Here is a 23,031-nt window from a genome sequence, read left to right as displayed (position 1 = left end):
TCAAAGGACTAAATTAGGTGTTTCTGTACTGTTGCCTCCAGTTTTACTATGAGATAGTCCAGGGCTGTAGAGATCGTAAGTGATCAGAACCCCTGGAGTATCGGGGATGTAGTTTAATCAGATTGCAACAGACCAAATAGGAAAAGCAGAAAATGAATTTTGAAGAGTCCTGCATCCATGGCACACAAGCTCAACAATCCTTTGGGCCAGACCAGCTAAAACATTTCACCTGCTATGGCTGAATATGGAGAATCACAACTAATACTCTCAATTACATATATATTCATCATTTATTAGAAACTTTCTTTCAAATTTACAAAATATAAAATTACGTGTAACTGTATTCCATTGATAAAGTACTCTAGATAATGTAAACATTAGTCTATACATTTAAAATGATATCTGAAACTGTATATAGATAATACACAGGACTGTATATGTACATAAACATTATTATGTACATCTAAAATTATATCGGAAACTTTATAATACGGTATGTTAACATTGGAAAATGTTGTACCGAATAATAAGCAACATGTGCATTAGAATATACTAATACGGGGGTTTCAAGATCCCAAAACGATGTAGGTAAAGTGCAATTTACCGTCAATTAGTCCCACCTTCCGGTGATTATAACGTCACGAAACTCACGTCAAATGATGACGTCATAATCACCGGATGGTGGGACTAATCGACGGTAAATTGTACTTAACCAACGTCGTTTTGTGATCTTGAAACCAATTGCCAGGTCTTCATCAATATTTGCAGTGCTTTACGCACAAGTGCATGCAATTACATACAAAGGTATTGAAACAATATATTTTTTTATTAATATAAAGATTGATAGAGTACATGTGGATTTTGCCTGGTCTAATATTTTAATATCGTTACATAAATACATTGCAAAAATGTATCATAATTAGAGGTTGGTTTTAACTAAACTTTATTATAAACACTATGATTTACTTAGTAAATATAAATGCTGAACTAGATTGCTAAACTTAACCTAAATTTTAAGAGGAGTTATCAAGATACAAGATTGATTTGAAACTTAAAGGGACGGGTTGTCGGTCGTTTAAGGATTTTAATAATTACTGAACATTTCTTGCATTTAATACTCAACACTTCTGCCATCTATCAATCATCAATGACAATGAACAGTTAACCAGTAAGCTACATATCAACTGTCAAAATTTAATTTAGTGTTTTGAGATAGAGAAACTGATGTTGTTGAAGTCTTTACAGTGATAGTGACACAATATCTTCATGGAACTGTATGATATACGTCACCGTCACTGGACTAATTGCATTCAAACTGTCACTTTAATATTTCGAAACCATCATATTGACTTTCTTTACAAGTTAACGCCATATTGGGTACCACATATATATAAGAGCTAGATCTACACTTATCTGTAGGTGATCAGTAATTGAATATAAAACCTGAAGTAACAAAATCAAAATATCATTGTACCTACTGATGTATTAGCACTAAACAAAAGATTGTCTTGTCTGTAGTAGTTGATTTGCATGAATATTATAATGATACATGTAACACATTATACATTACTTAATAAGCAAAATAGTTTCTTACAATTTATTGCTTCCTTTCAAAAATGTCTAACTTGGACTTATAATCAATGATACAAATAGAACTTAATATGACTGAACATCTATTCATGATAAATATCGGTAATAACTACTACACTCATCAAGTCTCAATCGTCTTGATAAAGGGGCAGATCGCCTCGAAAATTTGACAATTTTGTTTTGTCAAATTGGTTGGAATTACTTCCTTGTCCAATATTTATAGATTTCAGATATTTCCAGAATGAACAAAAGAAAAAGAGCAAATCAAAATGGAATCACTTTCTTAAAGATGCTCCACCGCTGACAGAGCATGAATGATATTCATCATTTGAACAATAATTGGTGTTCAATCGTGTGTATGTATGTCTAATTAACACAAAAATAATATATATATTTTCATTTTGCCTTTGGTGCATGCGCAATCAGTACTTCATTTCATATAGGATATAGTGCGTCGGAATTTTTTCGGGATGCAATTAATTATTTTTCATATTTTTAACTTGACATACAATTAAAAGCTCAAACTTTTCAATGGTGGTAATGGTGTAAAGTAAGTAATTTTTGTAACTGAAGAAAAATACTAAATCGTCTCCTCCTGTTTTTGATAGTGAAAAAATACTTTTTGTCGGCGGTGGAGCATCTTTAAACAGAGTATTACAATAAGTTAGAAAGGACCCTGCTGTGTGAATGTTCTCATCAATACAACCTGTGTAAACTGAAATATTAAAATAAAATATCGAAGATTCAGACTGAAAGATCAACCTCAAGTACCAGAGTACCTAAACATTACCCAATGACCTTGACCTAAACCAACAAGAAAGCATATATGATGTGTTTTTTACAGGAAGCACTTTATTATTGCAATAAGAGATGGGCTTGTTACGTTACCGGGATCCTGTATGAAGAAGTTCAATGCGACATGGGGTCTGTGCAAGTATGGATCGTGATCAACTTTGACAAGAGATTTAGTTGTAATGGGTTGGATTACCATAGCAGTTTCTTATACCACTGTAGATCTATAATGTGGATAAGATGATCATTTTGAGAGAGAAAAAAACAAATGAACAGTTTCTCTGCAAATGAAAGTGTCTCAAAAGATTCAAATACAACTACATGTACCTGGTACATTTGAATTACTCAAAAAGTGAGCATGGCTGAAGGTGGGTTAATGTTGACCATCTAACCTAAGGTGTTTAATTATATAACATGCCACAATTATTGCTGGGCCATCTTTACAGATAAACGAATGAGCTATGATATAGTTACCATGACAAAACGTTCACTTGCCTACTAGATGATAATTATTATATATATACTGTAGTTCAGCATAGTGATTGAGATAAAAACATTAAAATATTCTATTCACATATTAAACCCCAAAACATTCATAAATCAAGGCAAGAAAATGCAATTATTAACTCGTGATCCTTTTATGAAAAGGGATTTTCAAAGATTCTATTACAAAGTATATCATATTGTATAGCAGGTTATTTTCCCTGTGATGATATTTTGTGAAAATTTGATCTGCGAAATATTGGATAATAGTTGAATGGTATCTACCCTTAATACATATCGTGAAAATTTAAAATCGCTAACATAAGATTTTTTCGTTTTCAGATCAAATCGTGAAAATTTTGGTCCGTGAAAATAACCGGTTATATGGTACATGTATTTGCAAACCGGAAAAAGGATATGAAATGTTACTTTGGTGACAAACATCATGATATACAATGTATACACACTAAATTAAATAAAAAAATATAGTATAAAATCAACAAAAAGACACGTTGACTAATAACATATCACTTCAAATAATAAGAAAACAATTACAATCTGTGTTAGTGTTATTTGTGAGGATTTAATTGAATATCGTACATCACAAAATTTATTTCATGTTACAACTAGAAATATGTCTGTTAGACATTAAGTGCTCGCTTACTACTTCCTAACCTTAATTTCCAGTATGAAATCATCCTCAGCAACAGGTGTCCCCATGTACTTAGCACTTTGGCTCATTATCCTTGGGACTATTGCAAGGAGATGGTTTACGCCCTTGGTGTATTGTAATAAATACTTTCCTTTACTTCATCAGAACTTTAAATGTGAAATACATTCGAACTTTGTTAAGTGTGTTCTTTGTTACATAGATGTGTGTTTATTATTATATAGATATTGATACGATAGACTTGTTTCAGGGAGAGGGCTTATATAGGCATAGCCTGCTGCCCAATCCCTATTAAATCCAATAATTTAATAAAATACTTTGAAATGAAAAAACTTGTTTCGCTGTTCAAAATAGTCATCCGCTAGAACACTGTCCAGTCTCTGTGCATGTGGTGACTCACCTGTGCCACTCTTGAACGCCTTCTGGGGTACATTAGATCTAGAGCTCAGACAACCAGACTGATATTTTATACTTGTCTTTTTTTGTTTCTCTTACTCAAGGATGTGTGATTTTAGAAATATTTCTTAAAACTGCAGCAAATGCAGCCTGTGGTCACAGGATTTAGTAAGCGATAGTGGAACGTACACCTAGGACCAAGGATGATATAAAATAAATTAAATGTGTGGCCTGTACTAAAAGTTATCCGTTTCAAACCTGATTTGCATTGTATTGTTCCCGAAGTTTCTGAAGTCGATCAGATGCTTAGAATATCGTGAGCGATGTAAGAGTTTGTATGATACGCTGATTGAAGTTTACACAAAGCAAATGCGTTTAGCACTGTGTAATGTCACTGTTCTTAATTTATAGTAGAATAGATTATTGCTGACAAGTATGTCTTAGTATATGTTTTTGAATGGTTGAATTCACTAAAATCACAGCGAAATCTATTAAATGGTATGAGACACCGACTTCCAGTATCGCGTGCGCAGTTGGAATCTGCGCATATAGCGTATGTACGCAGACTCTACATCCAACAATGAAAAAAATAGAGCGAGTACACTCGCACTAAAAACTATGTTTAATGTTACAATGGTGATTTAATGATGAAGTGGGGGCATTTAAATTAATACTGGAAAATCAAAACTAGGAATTGAACTCACTGGTAGTATGGTTGTAATCATTTAAAGTTTTTGGTATAACAGAAAAGGATTTATTTCTAATATATCACACAAATGACTAGATAAATTCTATCAAGTCTGAAGTAAATCCTTGACTCTAAATATTGTTGTTTCTATCGATCTTTACAATCAAGTCAAAATGCTTCCGCCACCAGAGCCCTGTATAGTGCTCATATATATCAATGCTACAAAAATGTAGTCATTTGTTTAGGAGATGAAGAACAAGAACCTATAGGAGATAGACATGGCTTTTAGACAAGCTGTCACAAAGACTTCAAATTCCAACAGGATTTATACCAGAACACAATACATACCATACTTGCCGTAGGGCACTTAATTAATTGTAACAGAAACGGCGCTTATTAATGAAGTAAAATGTAAATGTCAGTCATATTTTAAATCTTTCTGTACTCATAGTACATCGATCTGCTACAGTAAACATGCATATGCTTTTTATCATTTAAGACACATTATTATTTTGTGATTCACATGTAAAAGATTCACAAGTTCATGTTACATGTATATGGCATCACAGGTTGAATCCCTGAAGTTTGGGGTGATTATTTACTCCCCATCAGGTTGTTTCAGTTAAGTATAGTCGCCTCAGTCGTATAACTAGTAAACAATAATAATGAAACCCTCTATTAGTCTGATAAGGTTCTATAAGGTCCTGATCCTTTCATTGAACAGCAGAAGGAATGATTTGAAAGATCACTATTTTTGACGGAAGCCGATGGATAATTTTTGAAGGGGAATAAATATTCAGTCATAGATTAACTAAAGTAAACTTGTTGATAAATACATCACAAATAGTAACAAACTAATGAAAATGTATTGCAAAGTGAAATAAATGTTTTTTTTTTATATAATGCAGATTAATAATGGGAAGACTATTTAAATAACTACATCATGTAATACATATCACTTATCAACAAAATACACACAACACAGCTGTTGATCACCTTTAAATTATCTTTGATGTGATTGACTACATACACAGTGGAACCCACTTACTTCGAAATCAGTTATATTGAAATACTGATTAATTTGAAATTAATGAAAATCTCTGATTACACATATGTATTGTCTTTCTCCTTGGTTGTATTGAAATTTGGATAATTTGAAGAGATTTTCCATTCCCAAAGAACTTCAACATATATATAACCAGGTTCCATTGTATAAAGAAGTCACCATAATAACAAAACTAAATGTTAAGGGACATCATATATTGCATTTCTGTACATTCTATATATTTCAGAGATTTGACAAAAGGTTCAGAGGGCCTGAATGGTTCACCTGGTGAATTCAGTTCTTATTCAGTCAAAAACACTTTCCTAGTTTAGAACCTGTCTTAAAAAGGAATTAATCTTTTTCTTTCAAAGCAAGATTTAAGAAAAATCAAGTGAATTTCTATGCTATGAATTTAGTCAAAATACACCCATTTTGCCACAAAGCTCTTTGACTCAGCTTCAGTGTATAACCTATACATGGTTTTTTTTCCGTCAGAAAAGACACAAAGGAGACAATTTTGTTTCAGAGATGAAGTTGTTTATAACAATATTGCCAAAATGACCCCTTTAGCATGCCCCTCATGCCCTAAGACACAAATGAAGACTATCTACCCGGTACTGCTTTTTCGAGTAATTTCCTGAAAAAGTTTAATATAGCCTAATTGAACAATTTTTGCTTGCTCTAAAAACCTTCCAGACAAAAGGTCAAGAGCTTGTTCAGTTTCTGATCACCAACCTATATGTATAACACCAATTATACTAAAATTCTCATGAAGAAGTCAATTGTAGAGGGATGACAGACGCCAAGTTAAGCTCAAGGTCAACTTACAATTTTGAGTATTACTACAATTTTTTATAGTTTAAAGTAAAAAAAAATTCCAATATCTTAGGATCATTAATATAGATCGATCATAAACTTTATCTCACATTGGGAATTAACTTAATAAAAGAAGTTTTATGTACAAGTTAGAACAAAAACATACCATAAAAAATAGCATTCCTTGACAATTTGTACCATCTTTGGGAGGTACAGTGATCAAATAAAAACAATAGAAATACACTAACACAACATAACATAGAAAACTAACAAGTATCATCGAAAACACACATAAACTGGTTTGTATGTACAATGCTAGTCTTTGTCAACCCTAAACACCTAGACAAGAAGCCCTAAAGATTTTATAATGAATGGAAAAGCGAGTAAAGTTGATGTTAACAACAACGGCTTGTCTAGGTATTTGGGGTTATAAGGAGCACTACTGGGACTTTTGATAGCACTACGATGGCTGGTTGTGTTTGATCATTTCTGTCACTATATCCTCTACACCATCCGCCGTTCCTATATCCTCGTCCGGGACTATGATTTTCAAAAGCTTATACACTTTCCTCTGAAGCTCTGATAAGTGTTTTTTACCTTCCTCTACTTTCTTGGCACAATCCTTTGTACATCCTCGTGCACGCTCTGTAGTCTGTATTCCAATGTGACGTTTATTACTACTGATGTCCTTCTCTATTTTGATTTTGCTAATGTCTGGTTTAAGTTCTTCGTTTGTGGAGGAAATTTTTGCTTTTTTTGGAGTGGATGGTTCAAAGTCTTCGTCGTCGAGCGTTAAATCAACAATGTCTTTGTCACTTGAAGAGCTAGGCTCGTTACATGGAATCACAGCCACAACATCTCCATCCTCCGTCTTTATACAGATCGCCTCATTGTCCTTGGAACTGAAACCAAAGAAAAATGAGGAGTATAGAACAGTCTAAGAATGAGGGATGAAAAGCAGTGAACAGCTTAGTTCTGATATGTTATAAGAAGAGTTGTTTGATTTTTTAAGATTTTAGGTTTAGTGTCAATTTCTTTCTATTGGAAACTGAATTAGAATCAACATTATGCACTTTACTGTACAGAATGTATTGCATTTTGGCAAAGTTAAAAGGATGAATCTTCACCAATTTCCACTTATCAGACAAGGTAAAATTTTGGTCACACATCTCTAAGACATGTTACTTCTGGTTGAGTCATACATTTGTATGTCTTATTAGTTTGGGAGGATGCACCTAATCACAAATGTTTTTCAACAATTACCCCAGGTATGGTAGCTAGGTCTCAAGCATGTGATACAGAATTGGAGGCCTAGCATTAGATTGTCAGACATCTTTAACGATTGACCATAACACAACCCTTGATATGAATACTGACTATAAAACAAATTCATCAGTATCTTCCTACCTTGTTGATGAAACTGTCTTCGGACTACTTCCAGCAATATTTCCCAAAAGTTTCTGTCAAATGAAAATTGATATATGGTATTAAAATTAGATTATTCACAAAATGTGTTCAAAATTTATGTAAACATTTGTAGATGTGCTTTGAATCAATATTGTACATCTGAATAATGATTAATTTAATACCAATACAAACAGGAAAGAAGTAAACAAACAAAACAATCATATTTTCTGTTTCCAAGCGATTATTTTCATTATATGTATTTTAAACTTAACTTTGAGTAATTGGTGGGTGAAAGAATCCACATATTAATCAATTGTAGTGTAACATTTTAAATCACAGTTAGTGAAATCAAAGTACTCAAAGTACTGCAAATACAACGCAGCAGAAACAGTAAAATAGAACGAAATCAAATGAATTTCCAAAATCAAAATATATAAACCATATTATAAAGACTTTAATATCAATTATTTCAAGACCATTCAACTGATCACAGAAAATAAATATGTCTTGTTTGACATTTTTCTTAATTAAAGTTCCTACATGAAAATTACAAAGAAAACAAGTCTTCATTAAAATGAGTTTTTATCCTTAATATACTCTTGTTTCTTATGTTGCACATACACTTATTTTGGTAAAACCATGCACATATGAGGGCAACCTTATAAGTTATTTGCCTTTACCTCAGATCTGTGCTTAACATTCATTTAAAAACATTATTTCAAAGTACACAAAAAGGGCATGTGATTAGTTTACTTTAAAAATCTTATGTCTATAAGCCTTAGATAGTAAGTCCAATTTGAATATCAGTAACAGAGATTATGTAAGTTGGACAGAGGAGTCACCAGCAGGCAACAGTTGACCTAGATGGGCTGTGTATTATATAACACTCTGTGTATTCTATACACACTCTGTGTATTCTACCAATCAAAAGGCAGCCTTCTCATGACTACTGATTGGTCCAAAGGAATATTATTCAATGAATTTATGAATGGAAGTTTATCAATGAAATGGTTCAAGAGGTCACCACTAGATGTCATTGTAGGGCAAGTCCTACTCAGTCCTACACATGCATTAATAGTAAACCGGATAGCATTAATACAAACGCTAGTCGTCGCGTTTTATTAAAAACCAGGAAATTAAATTACAAATGTATTTCAATATTAAATTGGTTTACAGTTTATCATATTCTGAATAATTTGAATACAACCTTTCCATTCCCTGATCAGGCCTTACAAAGATCTGAAGTTAAAGTGAGGGATATAAATTGCTCTCTCTCTCTACTCAATTACAGTACTCTGTTCAATAGGCTAATTTTCTGTTGCTATTTAATTTATCTTATACATGTACTTACATCTGTATCTAATCCACCAACTATTCTTTCAAGGTTTTCATCAACTTTCTTCCTTTTTGACTGCAACTGCTCAATTATTTTCTGTTGGCGCTCAGCTTGCTTTTTGAACTTTTCTAATTCCACCATCATTTTATTCATTTGTGCATTTTCTGTCTTTTTCTCTTGTGAGCTGGATACCTGTTTTGGTAAAAACAGCAAATCATTATTCAATTAATCAATTTTCCCGATTTTCAATTAAGGAAACTCAACTATAACATTTTTTACAAATTACAATTTTGATAAATATCGGTATGTGATGAGCAAACTTTCTTCAATGTTTGTTTAATATCACTTAATTTCAAAAATCATGTACAAACGTATTCTTTACCTTAAACTGACAAAAAATGTGTCAAATATGTTTCAGCATTTGATTTAGTTGATATTTTTTCTTCAACATTTCATCAACAGTAAAGGTGATGGAAAGTGTTTTGTATATGATGTATGGTGTTTAAGTAGACAGCAATAGGAGTCTTTCAGACTTTTATGAAGCAGGTTTATAATACAGTTAAACATGCTTTAGCAAGCACCTTTGTATAAATAAAACATCAGCACATTAGACTAATTTATTTCAGGACTAGGGAGTTTTAATTCAATGTTATGACACTAGTTTGCCCTGTCATTTACTCCTACCTTTTGGCTTTGTGGAGAGCCTTTTATCTGGTTGGCCTCTTGCTGTCGGAGAGCTTGCTCTCTGGCTTGTAATGCCATCTCCCTTGCTCGCTGCTGATTTGCCTAAATGGAGAATTCAATGATAATTTTACAATCAGATTTTGGCTAAATGAAGAATACAAGAGGCCCATGGGCCTTAATGGTCACCTGAGTTTGGATAAAGAATGAAACAAAGACATATAAACAATATATATTGGCCCATCAGGCATTTTAGCCATTTTTATCCCTTTTGGGCCAGGACCAATATGGGTGTGATGTTAAAATGCTATCTCAGACTAATAATTCTAACCAAGTTTGACTCATTTCCTATAAAAATTGAGCAAATAATACTCATAAATGTGTTTTTCCTATATAAACCATAGTAAACTTGACCCCCCTCATCAGAAGGAAACATGAGACCCCAGGGTCATATAATTTACAGTTTTTGTAAAGGACCTAAGACCTTTCTATCTATGAAGAATATTTGATTCTACCACATCTGTGAGTGGAGAAGAAGAGTTTTTAAATTTAGTCAATTTTACCCCTTTTGGCCCCTCCCACAGCCCCCTGGGGGATGGGGACCATATAATTCGTAATTTTGGTTAGCCTAATGCCTTAGAAGGTTTGTGAAAAATTTCATTGAAATTGCTTCAGTTTTGGAGAAGAAGTCAAAAATGTACATATGACGCACGATGACGGACAAAAGGTGATTAGAATAGGTCACTTGACACTTTGTCTCAGGTGACCTAAAAATTACTACAATTGTAAATTACAACAAATTGAGAATAAAATTCTAGCTATTGTCATATAAAGTACAAAAGAGATTTGCCCTGGTTGGAGATTCTTTTTTTGTTGTTGCATAACAGTAGGAATTTGCCTAAAGAAAGACATACTTTTAATTTTTACAAACAGAACAATTTTGCTTTTAAGTTATTCAAAGTTTGAAGTTATTCAATATTAAAAATTATTCAAACAGAATTATAACCATCACTTACCTCCATCATTTTGAGACGCATTTTCTTCTCATTCCTGAAATAATCAGCATTAATTTTATTCCTTTTCATAAACTTTCACTAAATCAAATCTTTAAAACATAAAATTAAACTTCTTGTGAAAAACTCTACTTTAAAAATTACAAACCAACATTATTCCAAGGCATGCCCATAAACACTAGCAATATATATAAAGCACCAAAATTTTGCCCATACTAAATATGAGGGTTTTTTTGCAACATAATCCCTACATCAGTAATTGTATAATAATTTATTCTTTTCTAATCAATACATATCACACATAACTTAAATGATAATTTAATGGCCACTATTAATATTTTATTCACAAATGATGGTTAAAGTGAACAGTCGGGCAAGGATGGCTAAAGTCGGTAAAAATGGCGTGAATGTATCCAGTATAATTTCTTATGAAATGGAAAAAATAAAATCTCTCGTCAAATTCTGTCTGTGTACGAAGAAATTAATTTAAAGTATAGGAATCCTAAAACGTCCTGCCGACTCACTATGTCCGTGGTTACATTTCCACGCAGCCTCGCTTTCAATGCTTTCAACTTTTCTTTACTTTATGGTCAGAACTGGGAAACTAAGCAGAACTTGGCCGTCGTATTAATATGCGAGAACTTTTGGAAGGCCAATGAACGCATTTAAACTGGTTTTCTTTGCCCGACTATTCACTTTAATAATACTGTCTGCCTTCTTTGTCCCCCAGTTTTACACTAATATGCTATCATCTTGATATAGGCCATGTTTTCACCATTCCTTTCTAAATGTAATCGTTCAGTATGTTTTGTTATCATGTTGGTTTGGAAGAATGGCTGCAAAAAATGGGGATGGAATTTTTAATACTGTCATCAATAAGTAAACATTTTAAAGATTTACATTTTATGTCAATATAAATGAAAAAAATTGTGTAAATGTCAACCTAAAAAGTAGGGCGGAAAAAAATTGCTAATTTTACCTACCAAGAATGCCTTCTATATTTGTTAAAGTTGTCAGGGAATTTGGGCTAAGTGCACAACCACAGATTATATAAAATGATATGGATACTTACTGGATTTTTTTGAAGGTCTTTTTGTATGTTGGTCCATGAAGAGCTTCGTCCTCATCTTCAGGTTCTTCTTGTATGTCGCAGCGACTGAAATTAATAAATTCTCTTATAAAATAATGTAACCATTTCGAGCTATGGAAAAGAATCATCATAAACAAATGTTGATTTCAGGCAAGACTTCATGAAACTCATTTTAAAGTTGTAAGCTTTACAGATTATGTACAGTGGACCCTCGATAATCAGGACACTTTCGTTCCCAGCCTAAACCATCCGGATTATGAGTTTTCTGGACTGCCGAATTGAATTCCATGTTCTTAGTTAATTAACAATTACATAAATAAATGTACAATGTATTTCTGTTTAAAAATACAAAATCGAAAGCCATCATTAATTGTGTACTATGTATCCATATAGCCACCTATCCCACTCTTGATCTGTCGTACGAAAATTATGTTTCAAAATGCCTAACCAAGGATTAATATCATCTACGTTCTTGGCATAAAAAACTATGATAACAAATATTTGTGAACATTTTAAGAACTAATATAATTGTTATTTTGTATATTGTGTGTTTTTATTAACCATTTCCACAAGTCTTTGCTTTTTGACTTACAGATGTGTGTAATAACCCTGCGCACGTTCACGTCTAACTTCGTGGACAATGTCACATATGTGCTATAGCCTTTATATCTTATACCATAGACGATAAATTCGAATAGATTCACATACATTTAAAATACTTATTAATTTTGTATGTATTATCTCACATTAAAGTTGTATGGTCTATCACTTTCGCTCTTTTTGTCATAGTAAAAACTGTATAGGTGCTATACACATTTTTCTCCGTCTGTCCGAGGTTTAAACTTTCTAATTTTACCACTTTTTATCAAGTTGCAGCACTGGAAGTATTTTAATTATAAAATTGAAAAAATCTTTTTAACGTGTACACGTAAAAAATAGGCTCGAAAGATGCCAAACTCTTCCGAACATCGTCGCAACAATCTCGAAGTTACACAAGAGTTGTGAAACCAAGAGTCAACAATTTTTCGTAAACAAAACACGTGGTCGACCATAGCAGACTGGATCTACAAAGAAACTAATGCTCGCACATTACAATTTTTTATACACACAATATTGAATTACGGCAATGTGTGAATTAGATGTTTCAAATACTCGCACTGTGGACATAAACCAGCACGATTTGCTCATATTAGCCAGAAGTAAAACGTAAACAAACACATGTGCGCTTACGCTAGTTACCTGGATCACCACGTGCAGGACGTGTGGACGTCAGTCACGTGATACGACAAAACCCGAAGGTACTGAATATGGCGGAGATTGAAGGCGTTTTATTCACAATCAGGAATATATGATCCCTAGATTTCGGCTCTTTTATAGACTGACATATGTTTTTGGGGAGCTAAATCATCAAGTTACATGTCCATATTCAAATATCAAATGTTAAAACGACATATCGTTACAGCGAAAATTACAAGAAATACAACTTTAATGTTTCCGAAACTCAGAGCGATATATTCTGCATGCAAAACCAGTAAGTAATCGACAGCATATGTACCCGTACCCCAAACTCAAACTACATGTTTAAAAGTGTGTGGCTAAAAATACATTGCGTATCTCAATTACAACACTGAAGTTTGATCTAGCTGTAGTTGGCCTTGGATTTTCTCGGCACGTGGTGACAACAAATTATCCGTGACTATAGCGTGAATTTATGAACGAAAATTACATTCCGTTCCCAAAATGGAGTTCCGGTTTCGGAATCCGAATTTCCAGTCTAGTGAGTATAAATAATGTTACGGAAATCTGTTCCCTGACATTTCTGTACAGATTGTGAGTTTTCCGGACTATTGGCGTCCGATTATCGCGGGTCCACTGTACCTAATTTCATATGCTTCATTAGTTCACTTTGATATTTAAAAACCTGGTTCTATATTTTATTAAGTAGGCCTACAATTACTTTTCATACAGTAAATCATAAGTTTCATATCATATTAATCAAGGCAAATGATCAATTATGATTTCCTTAGTACTGGTATGATGATATTATCAAAACTATAACAGGTTATGTCTGAGAGTTAGCTTTTACACAATAATCCTCGATACATACTTGAACTGTGCGTCTGGATTCATGTGACAGTACCACTTGTCAGGGAGATCCTCGGACCTGAATTGTATGGGCAGACGTCTCCACTGTAGACAGTTATCACACTGCGCCCAGGTCCAATCTGGATTTACATTGGCCACTGCTTGTGCTGGCTGGCCAGGGGTTCCCCTGAAATCATCAAATGTTGATATGTTCCCATTGATAACCATGAGTAATACAGTTTTGTGTCCTCTTGTATATTATAATTTCCAGTTTGTTTGACAATGACTACATATCATGGTCATGCTTAAGATAAGTCAGTGTGACCAAGAATAGTTAATGTTGATAAAGATGAGTCACTACTGACAAAAAAGAGTTATGGCTGACCAACAAGAGTTATATTTCCATATTAAAGTTGGACACTCTGGCCTATACTTCAATCTTTGTTCCATAAAATTTACCTGTACAATTTCATAATTTCACAAGCATTATAATTGTGAACCTTTATTTACTGAACTTTTTGTTATGCTGGCTTTTGTTCTCTGGAGCCCAGTTAAATCATACATCTGTTCACTGTCTTAAGTCATCACAAACATGTTTTACAGGAAAATAATTGAGAAGCCTGTGCTATTCATTATGAATCTCCCATTTTAAGACAACAAAGTACGTGTAATAATGACAGATCATTCTTACAATGCTGCACCAGTGCCTCTTTTCTCATTCCAGTAGTCATTCAACTTGAGGGAAACGCTGCTGATCAGTGCACTGAAATCAATGGACCTGTAATTAATACATGTCTCCCAAACCTATCAATTCTTAAAAATGCAGTAACTATATTTAGGTGCTAACTTTCAACTTCATATAAATATGCATTACTATGAGAAGGAATCTCATTTCTTTACTAATATGGAAATACTGCTTTTTCTTTACTTCAAAATTAAACCAATGAAATATGAATTTTGAACACACTTTTCAAGACCAATTTTAAAAAAAATATTGTCAATAATGATGGGCATAATCTACTACTATATAATAGGTCTGAGATCTGCTATATACATTCCAAATAGATAACAATGTTATCAATAAATTCTGCAAACCGAACACAATATGTCATTATCTACGAGTTAAAAAAAATCTTAATATCACTTTCTAATGGTAAAGTTGTGATCATATGTCAATATATTTGACTTACTTGTACTTTTCATCTTTGTTGAAGTCCTGTTTATTGTGAGTTGGGGTCAAAAAGTAGGCCTCGACCACACCAACCACACCAATACCAAGTTCATTGGGCTATAGACAAGGCAAAACTCATGGTTACAATCTTTGATAAATATGTGTATATTCATTGTCCTAATGTTCCAAGTCTAATAGTTATACACACTTTTAATTCAATTTGCTATTGATCCGGTCAACTTCTGGTTTTATAACCCATTTTTAGACACCGAAGATGATTCAAATAGGTTCTGCATTTACACCACTCAAAGAATTTTTAATCCTATTAAATTAAAGAGATCCATTTTCTTCCCCTGAAAGTCCATTAAAATCATTTTCTGAAACCTTGTGCAAATTCTTTCAACTAAATCTACAGTTACAACATGTATTGAACATCTAAATCAAATTTTCTTTATGAAATCAAACTTTTCTCATTAAATTTACATGTCAGGGTTTATAATAAGTCAGAAGTCAGACAATCCATTCACCTCTCCACTGTTTTCTGTTCTTATTTTAAAGTGAATTATAGAAATTAAATGAGTTCTCAAAATCAATGAGCTCTTTATAGAGTTTTTAAAACACTACACAATCCATATTTACCTGTTTCTGATATCCGAGTTTCTCATAGGCTCTTATCAGTCTGTTTTTGTGATACAACATAACACCGTAATCTTTGTAATTCTTTCGTGGAGCAAACCCAAATTTGATGGGTATAGGTTTGGGCTAAACAAGGTTAAGGAAACTGATGGCGTAAAATATTATACCGAAAACAAAATATTTCTTTGATAGCAAAAATTATCTTGAGTTGAACAAGACAGCTTATAGTGATACTTGGTGAAATGTAATCCTAAATTAAACTAAACTGGTCATTTCACATTTTCTTCAGTTTTTTCTTATGACATGTTAATATATTTTTTACTTTTATTTTCAAGGTTGAATATAAGCATTTGACACATCTTATATTTTATAGACACATCCTACAGGGTCTGATCTGGTAATATATTGGATTTTGTACAACATATGTTTTAAAAAGCTGTTTTTGTTTCAACTAAATCTTAAATACTATTAATTATGTAATCAGTAGAGTATCAAGTATTGTGTCATATCCAATACTAATCCTACTAAGTATACTTCTCATATTGATATAAAAGACATGTTTGAGATTGGTGTTTGATAAGAAGGATACTGCCCATGTTGGTTTGTAGACATCAGTCTCTGTTTGGGACAGTGATTTGTGGATTAGTTTAGTCTTCACTTTCTTTCCTCTCAGCACGATTTTCATCCTGGGCTTCAAGTACAATATACTGCAATATTCCTGCAATACCCAAATTGAATAAGCATAAATTTGGCATCTATGACTAAATAGAGACTTTATCAATCAAAAAATGTTCTGAAGGATAGTTCATATGGATGAGAGAAAACGACATAAAATGGAAGACTAACTTCATTTTCTAAATATACATTTTTAAACAAAATATGTTTTTTTGAAATTAAAAACAAACAGTTATCTCCACATCTTGGATTGTAACCAAACAATAGCGATTATTATCGTGTTTTTAATTACTGCAAAAAATAACCAACAAAATTATCCAGGTGAGCGACACAGGTCCTCTGAACCTCTTGTTCAACTATAGGTACTCTTGGTCATCAATTGGACTAGTTCATGTACCACGTGATACCTGATAACATTTATGCAGGACTAGTATCTCCAGTGGTGATGGAACATAACCATGCGAGCTTTTAATGCCATTTCATCACCAATAGAAACAATTGTCCCACACAAATGTTACCAGGTATCACATGGTACATAAATTAGTCTAATTATTTACAGTGACTATATAGCAAATCACATTAAGCAACTAAGTGCTTCCCTCGCACCTACCCTAAGGGAGACCATGTAGGCAGGTATGTGATCGGTGGTTGCCCTGTTTATCGTAGAGAAGTCCATCATGTGTGTTTCGGGATTTCGTATATCAGATGGATCACTGCTGAAATCTAGTTCCAGCATCTTGTTTTCTTTCCTACAATGGTAAGAAGTTAGAAATAGAAAAACATGTATCGTTATGTATATACACACTATGATCTCTATCTAGTTGGGTGTAGTGACTGCAGTTATCTACCAATAAGTTTTGCGGTCCACAGGAGATTTAACAAATGCATAAGAATTGCTTTATCATGAAGTACAAACACAGGATTCATATAACATAATTATAATTTCTGAATTCTTCTAATGCTGCTATAATAACAAAGATAAGGGTTACTTATATTAAAATGACAATGCCAAACAAGCTATAAATCAATCTGATTAAAACCAGATCTTTCTGGATCACAATCACCACGGACGTGGACACTCTACAATCCAGTACTACCGTTAAATCAACAAACTGATTTAATCAGATTGGCAACAAAATCTACGTGGCTGAACAAGTGACCTCTTATCTATTCAACTTTGATTTAAGAATCAAATCCCACATCTGTCTTAGCAAAAGTTATGTGCATTAGCATTATGCCTACTAGTCCTTTACCTTTTTAAATTATAAACCATAATCTTAGTTCCTGTCCTTAACTTTTCCATCACCTCCAATTCCTCTAGTAAATCTTTTTCTGTCCTGAATATGGAATGTTGGCAGATGGCTCGAAGGTTGTGGGCCATATCTGGTGTGGGTCTTCTTTTCTCTTAGATTGGTCAAGGTTTATTAGATTTTAATAGTGCTTAAGATGATGTTTACTATGGCTTCTATAGGATAGATTTGCTCTCTTCAATTACATGAATTTATTTTTGTAACATTGTGATAAATCCTTAAATACAGCATTTTATTTTGTTTGTTTCTTTTTCGTTCGCTCTTGTTTTTTTATTTAAAATAAATCAATATTATTTTTCTAAAAAATTGGGTTGTTTTTTTGTAATTCTTGAAAATATCAAAGTCAAATAACTATGGTTACACCGACTTAAGATCTTGTTATATGGAGCTTAAAGCATATTCTTGACAAGTTGTCAACAATGTCATATATATATTTGTATTTTAACTTGCAGCATACAAATAATATGATAATATGCAGTTCCATATTCATAACAAATAACATGAATAACTAGATAGCATACAAAATTAAATGATAAACATGTAATAATATACCTGGCCCTATTTCTCAAAACAAACTTAGACAAGAACAATTTGACTTGCATTTTAAGAAGATGACTTAAGTTCTGCCTTAAAAGTTGTGAAAACAGGGCCTTATATATATACAGTTTGAAACAATAAAACAGTGTCTTATTTATTAGGATACTATCAGGCAGATTCCAGGTGACGATTGGAACCAGCACAGTCTGTGCGTTGATGTTGTGTAGGTAGGTCTGTGACAGGAGCCCAACACTCATGGTGTTCACTTGACGTGTAAACACTATGGCGTCTTTGCCCAATCGCATGGATCCAGACTTAAACCCATTGCCGTACTGTCCCACAGCCTGGTGTTTACCAGATGTAAACTTATCTTTTTCACAATAGCCGAAGCTGAAAAGGCAGATATTACATACTTTATAAAATAATATTCAATATTTTTTACAAATAAATTGATAATACATATTTACATATATCTCTTAACATTTTACATTTCGTTTAATCTTATATGCACAATGTAACCTAAAATGTAATATTATTTTTACTTATTATCAATTTATCATATATAATTACTTATTACCAGTACAAAATTGAAAATTAACTTTAATAAGGAAATTGAAAGGAGAAGATCAGGCGTGATACAATAAATAAATTCAAAAATTTAACCAATATGATTCAAGCATATTTTCATTAAATTGGAAACTTTACTGATATTTTTTTAATTAATTTAATTTAATTTTTAACATTATAAAGTAAGTAGATGTTTGTGTAGAACATGTCATAAAGCCACATACCTCAACATTTTGTGTAGTTTATCTGGTGTCATTCCATTACCATTGTCTACAAATGTGAGACACACTTTATTGTCAATCAATCGCTGGTCAATCCAGATCTCGGACGCATTAACATCAGGGTCATAGGCATTGTCTGAAATCATCAGAGGAAATGATTATAGATAATGGTGTATATGTATGTGATAAAAAAAATCACACACTACTACCATAATTACTTATGACTTGAATCCAAACTAACGTAGGTTAAAATCAAATTTATATTGACAGAAATGTTTGCAAGTGCTAACTTGTAAAATTATATCATTTATATAATTACTATATTACGGAACACTGTAAGGATCACATTGAAAAAAATATCATGTTGTTATAATGACTTAGGATATCCTAATAATGACATAGTGTCTTGTCATAACGACTTAGCTATGTCATTATAATGACTTAGTATTTCGTAATAACAACTTACCTTTATCGCAATAACAACTTCGTATGTATATGCAGTGTGTAGAGTGTGTGAAGTGCGAAATGTGTGTTTTGGGTGACTGCTTAACGACAATTAGCTATGTTATTAAAACGACTTAGTATGTTGTAATGATGACTTAGCTATGTCGTTATAACTACTAACTCGCCGACTAAATATACTTTGTGTGACTTTAGTCCTGCTCTGTTTCTTAAAGAGTTTTAAACTATTACCTCTAGTACTAGCTGAAGACATTATAAATAAGTTGTCTTTATCTAGTTTATCTATTCCGTTCAGAATTTTATAGACTTCGATCACATCGTTCCTTTTACATCTGTATTCTAAGGTGGGAAGTCCCAACTTTTTAAGTCTTGAATGGTATGGTAGATTTTCAATAGAGTGAACTCTTTTAGTGGCTCTTCGTTGGACGTTTTCAAGAGCAATCTGATCTTTTTTTAGCAGTGGAGACCATACCTGGGTTGCATATTCTAAGTTGGGTCTAATTAGGCTTTAATATGTCATAATAATGACTTACCTATGTCATTATAACGACTTAAGATGTCATAATTATGACTTAGCTTTGTCGTTATAACAACATGGTGGTTAAAGGCGTTGGAAAGTCCTTGAATTTATGTGTTGGCCTTGAAAGTCCTTAAATTAAGTGTTTGGCCTTGAAAAGTCCTTGAAATTCACCAACAGCCTTGAAAAGTCCTTAAAAAATACATTTGCTCTAAAATGACATTTGATCCCACATTCAAAATTCAGGGTTAATCGACCTGAAATCCATATTTTCAATTGCATACTCTGGACCGTGCTCTCATTCTGATATAGACACATCCCAGAACTTCATTTAATGAACTGTTTCTTCATTCATAATCATCAGTGATGGTTAATAATCAATTCAGCAATCATTCCAAAAGTTGAAGCCAACATAACATATTATTTAAGGATTAACTTGAATAGATTTTTTATGTTATGGAGATATAACACAAAAATCTGAGTGTACTCTAAATAAACCGCGAAGCGGTTTATGATGAGAGTACACTCAGATTTTTGTGTTATATCTCCATAACATAAAAAATCTATTCAAATTAATCCTTATAATTCAATTTACTAAAGATAATCTCTTCAACATTCAAAATTCATTTTGGGACTCTTTTGTCTATGAAATTATTACGCCGTCATCTCAGCCAATCAGAAGCGACGTTACAAACGGCGACGCCATTTTTTCCTTTATGGGCTGATAAAGTAAATTTTTAAGCCAATGGAAATGCTCGTAACAAGCAACATTGAATTATTTTTGTATTGACTGAATCTAAATTTGATTTCAATGGGGCCTTGAAAATGACAAAAAAGGCCTTGAAAAGTCCTTAAAAAGTCTTTGATTTTCTTTTTATAATTTCTGAACGAACCATGAACAACATATATAGCTAAGTCATTATTATGATATACAAATGTACTAAGTCGCTATTACATCATACTTACAGCTAAGTTGTTATTAAGAGGTATTATACCTATGTCGTAATAACGAGATAATAAGTCGTTATTACGAAATACTAATTTGTTATAACAACATAGGTAAGTCTTTATTATGAGATACCAAGTTGTTATAACGACATAGGTAAGTTGTTATTTCGACATAGGTATGTCGTTATAAGGAGATATTTAATCGTTATAAAGACATAGGTAAGTTGTTATAATGAGATACCTGGGCTTACGCTTCCCATTCGCATTTTCGTTATTAAGGAATCGATCTGGCTAATTGCTAAAATAAATTCATCCTAATTCGCAAAAAAAATGCTGAAGTTTTTTATCACACATCTGATATTCTATCACGCAGACACAAGCTTCAAACATCTGCTTTTTTTCAATCGGATTACTTTCATAGCAAGCCTAAAACACTGTTATAGTTGATAAATTAATCAGTTACTGTACCATATATATTTTAATGTTGAAGGATGTAAAGTAACAATATGCACGACGAAGTATGGTTTGTGTGTACTTTTCAATTGATGCATAAAATACATTATTAAATGCTTCTTAGTAAATTAATGTATTTCATGATGAAATGCTGTGAATGCACAATTTGTTGATTGAAATTTTTATTTGCTAAAGAGAAAAAATCACTTTCATAACTTTTGCTAAGCAAACAGGAAAGTTAGTGCAAGCCCAGGATACTAAGCTGTTATAACGACATAGGTAAGTTGTTATTACTGCATAGGTAAGTAGTTATTATGAGAGACTAACCACATAGGTAAGTAGTTATTACGAGAGACTAACCACATAGGTATGTCGTTATAATGACATACGTAAGAAGTTATTACAAGATACTGAGTCGTTATAACGACATATAGCTAAGTCGTTATTACCATAACATAAGTTGTTCTAATGACATATGTAGTTAATTTGTTAATACAAGATATCAATAATATGTTATTATTACAACATAACAAAGTTATTTTAACAAGATACTATGTTGTTACTACGACATCGTTATAACGACATTTTTTTTTTCAATGTGACCCTTGCTAACAGGCTTCTGTACTATTCCTTTAAAATGATAAATTAATTCATATATATTTTCATTTCGGATGTTTCTTAGAAAGTAGGCGGATTATTTTTTCTTTTAGTTTTGTTTTATGAATTCTGAGAAAACAATTTTTTCTATAGATTTTTTTTCTCACACTTTGTATACAAATATAGAATGTATGTATTAGACAATATTTTACTTTTACAGAGATAGAAAAAATCATAAGCCAATACCAGATTCTAATCTGACTTTTCTCAGTCTAAAAATTCATACAACATATGCATGATCACTTTCGTGGGTTTTCCTCTTTTTTTAAAAATTCTTTTGCAGTAATGTAACTACTTTTAAGGCAGTAGTAAGTTAGTTGCAAGTAAGCCAACTTCAAAATAACAATGGAACTATTTTGTTTGTGCATATAGATCTAGCACCTTATCAAAATTATAATGGTGCTATTTTTAGGAAAGTGATGGTCAGTCATAGGCCTACTGTACCGATTAGTTCTGCAACAGCACTAAATGCCCAAGTGTGACTGGTTGAATTTCCATGGAGATAGGATGGACTGACCTGAAATTGATGAAAACAATTAAAATGATTCCTTAACATTAACAAGTTAGAAAAACAATTTCACAATTTTCATAATTCCCGCAATGTTTCGAAACTTACTCTGCTCGTTTGGATGCCCGACGGATAACGGGCGGCCATTTTTGTTGTGTATATATGTGACCTAAATGGGATGTTGGAAAGTGACGTTTTGAAAGAAAACTAAAGAAAGTGATAAACGAATTTGAAACTGACAAAATCCACAAGCTGAACTTATATGATATATGAAACA

General features: G+C 32.5%; 1 protein-coding gene across 1 annotated transcript; it reads right to left on the bottom strand.

The window, feature by feature from the left end:
- Positions 1–271: 271 nt before the first annotated feature.
- On the bottom strand, positions 272–23,018 carry LOC138324847 (MORC family CW-type zinc finger protein 3-like). Its single transcript, XM_069270032.1, has 17 exons — positions 22,863–23,018; positions 22,691–22,763; positions 19,213–19,345; positions 18,588–18,811; positions 17,828–17,978; positions 17,185–17,323; positions 16,489–16,617; positions 15,903–16,025; positions 15,283–15,380; positions 14,784–14,855; positions 14,115–14,279; positions 11,990–12,073; positions 10,921–10,954; positions 9,908–10,009; positions 9,239–9,415; positions 7,888–7,940; positions 272–7,382 (listed from the first exon to the last, which is right to left on the bottom strand). Exons 1-17 carry the CDS (start codon positions 22,899–22,901, stop codon positions 6,941–6,943), a joined length of 2,238 nt encoding a protein of 745 aa, XP_069126133.1. The 5' UTR covers positions 22,902–23,018; the 3' UTR covers positions 272–6,940.
- Positions 23,019–23,031: the final 13 nt, after the last annotated feature.

Source organism: Argopecten irradians, chromosome 1, assembly GCF_041381155.1.
Source record: "Argopecten irradians isolate NY chromosome 1, Ai_NY, whole genome shotgun sequence".
Lineage (NCBI taxonomy): Eukaryota > Metazoa > Mollusca > Bivalvia > Pectinida > Pectinidae > Argopecten > Argopecten irradians.
This window is presented reverse-complemented; position numbering and strand designations above follow the sequence as displayed.

Excerpts from the sequence above, each read along its gene's own strand:
- LOC138324847 (XM_069270032.1), bottom strand. The coding sequence starts at position 22,901 with ATGGCCGCCCGTTATCCGTCGGGCATCCAAACGAGCAGA. Across the intron at positions 16,618-17,184 it reads CCTACATGGTCTCCCTTAGG|GAATATTGCAGTATATTGTA; the intron begins GTAGGTGCGAGG and ends TGGGTATTGCAG. Across the intron at positions 14,856-15,282 it reads AACAAAGATGAAAAGTACAA|TGCACTGATCAGCAGCGTTT; the intron begins GTAAGTCAAATA and ends CATTGATTTCAG.